A 2616-nucleotide genomic window follows, 5' to 3' on the forward strand; every position below is an offset into this window, starting at 1 on the left:
CCTGTTGGTGACCACTTTCTCCTCTATTGTTGATGAGAATGTAGTCAATTTGGTTCCTGTACCTTCCCCCGGGCGCCTGCCAGGTGTACCGTCTTCTTACATGGTGCTTAAAACCAGTGTTTGTAATGAACAGACCGTTGTCCTGGCAGAATTCCACTAGACGTTCTCCGCGCTCGTTGGCTGTACCAAGGCCAAAAGGACCGCACTGAAACGATCAAATGGACTCAAAATCTCAAAATTCCGGTGGGTACTGGGTAGCACCCTAATGGTACCCTATCATATTACTATACTTGCGATGTTGTCAAATATGTTTAAAGTCTTACTTTCGTGGTTGCCCAAGATAACCTCGGCCTGTTGTTTCTTCTTCCGGAGACAAACCGCCCAGACCACAGCTCCCACCACCACGACAAGCAGTATACCCAGGCATACCGCCACAATCCACACGGGAACCCACACAGTTTGCTCGGTTGGTGTTATGTCTGAAAATGACAGTACAGTCTTGTATCATAATCTCCAAGCATATGATAGGTAGATGGCCACCAATTCCTAGCTGCCCTTTTCTGTACGTGTCAAAATAACTCCTCAAATGAAAAAGACAGCTAGAAAAATGTAACGAGTTAGCCCCCTACATCTGCTTGTAGATCAATAGTCATGCGCACTTTAACTTAAATGGCAACATGATTATGAGCATTTTGAACATTTCATGCACCCTATAGCTGGTAAATCGATATCGTAAGTCTAGCGCGACAGCTTCAACCGTAGTACAAGCAAATAAAAGGTTTTGTAAGACTCTTGCTTGCTTCCGCTCTCAGCTTTTGTAACCGTGCGACATCAAGGTCGGGGAAAGTTTGGACGAACAATTGACATGCACTCGAGCAAACTTCCTCTTTATACCACACCCTGTAGGTACACGGGGACAAGCGTGATTCAACACTTATTAGAGTAATGACTGTAAAAGTTATGGCACCTGGTAGAAGAATCGAATAGATTTCTCCTTTTTTTAGGATCCACACTTAGCTACTGAATTTATTTTAGAGTGACGGATCGAGGGAATTTACTTCCGAAAGTTGTTGCAGCATGACAAATTTCAAGTCGCTAGTCTGGATCGAGCGGGCCCGTGTACGGTTCGCTGAGTGCTTGATTGGCAGTTCACTTAGGCCTTACTCTCACATACTCTCACCACCGTACAGACCAGAGGCCAAGGGGGAAACAGTCTGCGGGGCATGAGCAAATGATCTTTATCTGAACAGATGGTTGCACGGGGCGGGCTTCATCACGCGCAATGTAAAATCCCACAGAGAAAAATCACGGCTTGCCTCCAGATTTCACTTCTCATGGGCACTGCTAGTTACTTTACGCATTGGTACATGGATAATGACAGAAAAATAGTATAATGAATAATTACCTGTGATCCATTTCTGAGTAGATGATTGTAGCGCTTCCGTCACTGGTTTTCGCAGAAAATCTATAAAACATGAACATATTTTTTTCAAAGAAACGATCAGTTAACATAACAGGCATATCAAATACTTTTCCTTCATTCAAATGATAACACGATAGAAGTTTCCTTACCTATGCATTTCTGTGTAGAACATATCCCTGTGTTAGGAAACTGCACACACAGACCACACGACATACAGTCGGACACAGGGTCTGGTTCAAACGCCATCCCCTCGGGACAGGTGGGAACGATGGTCGGCATCTTGGTGGAGCGGTGGGTTAAAATTAACTGATCCTAACTCGATGCTGTAGTATTGTGCAAGTTGGCGACGGCTACGATTCAGAGCCACAAATAATTGATCTTCTGGACTTTCTTTTACCGCAAGCCACAAATCGTATTGTCTGCCTTGTACATTTTCCCCACCATGCCAGGCCAGTACTCGAGTACGTGTGTCCTCTGTAACAAACAGTGGCTAGAGTGGTTTTCCAGGTGATGTACTGTACAGTAGTATGACTGGAAAGCCTGACAACCAATCAGGCTTCGTCCCTTCTACTCTGGCATCCGGCGCACCCATCTTTACTTTTGTGCACAGAGAACAAAAAGAGCAGCGGTTAGATACACATCATACAGGTGTAGAAAACATGTGCGTGTATGTGTGAACTACTTCACACTTCCTGTCACCTGTGCAGTATCGTATATCATGTGAAAGGGTTGAACATACCACTGACATAATAGCATTCTGTTTGTTATCTACAAAATGGATGTACGGGTACAAGAAAATCTATCGTGCTATTGTGACACCGTGGTTCATTTAATTTCCCTTAGAATGAGATCAGGGGGACAGAACATCACTGTAGTATAAGTAGCGTATTTGGATTTCAAGTCTCTTCTATAGAAAAAAAACTTAATTCTGTCAGTTCAAAGCTCTGTCATCGGGTGAAAACTTTCATAACACCAAGACTACATTTTACTTCTCACAAACATTCATTCTGTCTCTTTGAAGTTTTAGCCAAATATACTGGTAGTGTGTGTTGAGAACATATGATTAATATCATAAACAAAGAAGCAATTTTTGTGCGTTCTAACCGTTTGTTTACATGTCGACATTCATAAAAAAACGCAGTACACATAGGCTGTTAGTGTTAAAGGTGTGCCTACCTCGTTAAGCGCACAAA

General features: G+C 43.2%; 1 protein-coding gene across 1 annotated transcript; it reads right to left on the reverse strand.

The window, feature by feature from the left end:
• Positions 1-276: 276 nt before the first annotated feature.
• Positions 277-1844, reverse strand: LOC118420959. The gene is made up of 3 exons (XM_035828061.1): positions 1573-1844; positions 1406-1465; positions 277-479 (listed from the first exon to the last, which is right to left on the reverse strand). The coding sequence occupies exons 1-3, from the start codon at positions 1700-1702 to the stop codon at positions 277-279; spliced, it is 393 nt and encodes a 130-aa protein (XP_035683954.1). The 5' UTR covers positions 1703-1844.
• Positions 1845-2616: the final 772 nt, after the last annotated feature.

The sequence above is a fragment of the Branchiostoma floridae genome, chromosome 8 (assembly GCF_000003815.2).
Source record: "Branchiostoma floridae strain S238N-H82 chromosome 8, Bfl_VNyyK, whole genome shotgun sequence".
Classification (NCBI taxonomy): Eukaryota; Metazoa; Chordata; class Leptocardii; order Amphioxiformes; family Branchiostomatidae; genus Branchiostoma; species Branchiostoma floridae.

Bases quoted from the DNA above. Each gene is read 5' to 3' on its own strand.
- LOC118420959 (XM_035828061.1), bottom strand. From the start codon at position 1,702: ATGCCGACCATCGTTCCCACCTGTCCCGAGGGGATGGCGTTTGAACCA. The intron at 1,466-1,572 runs GTAAGGAAACTT...CATGTTTTATAG, and splicing joins TTCTACACAGAAATGCATAG to ATTTTCTGCGAAAACCAGTG. The intron at 480-1,405 runs GTAATTATTCAT...TGTCATTTTCAG, and splicing joins TACTCAGAAATGGATCACAG to ACATAACACCAACCGAGCAA.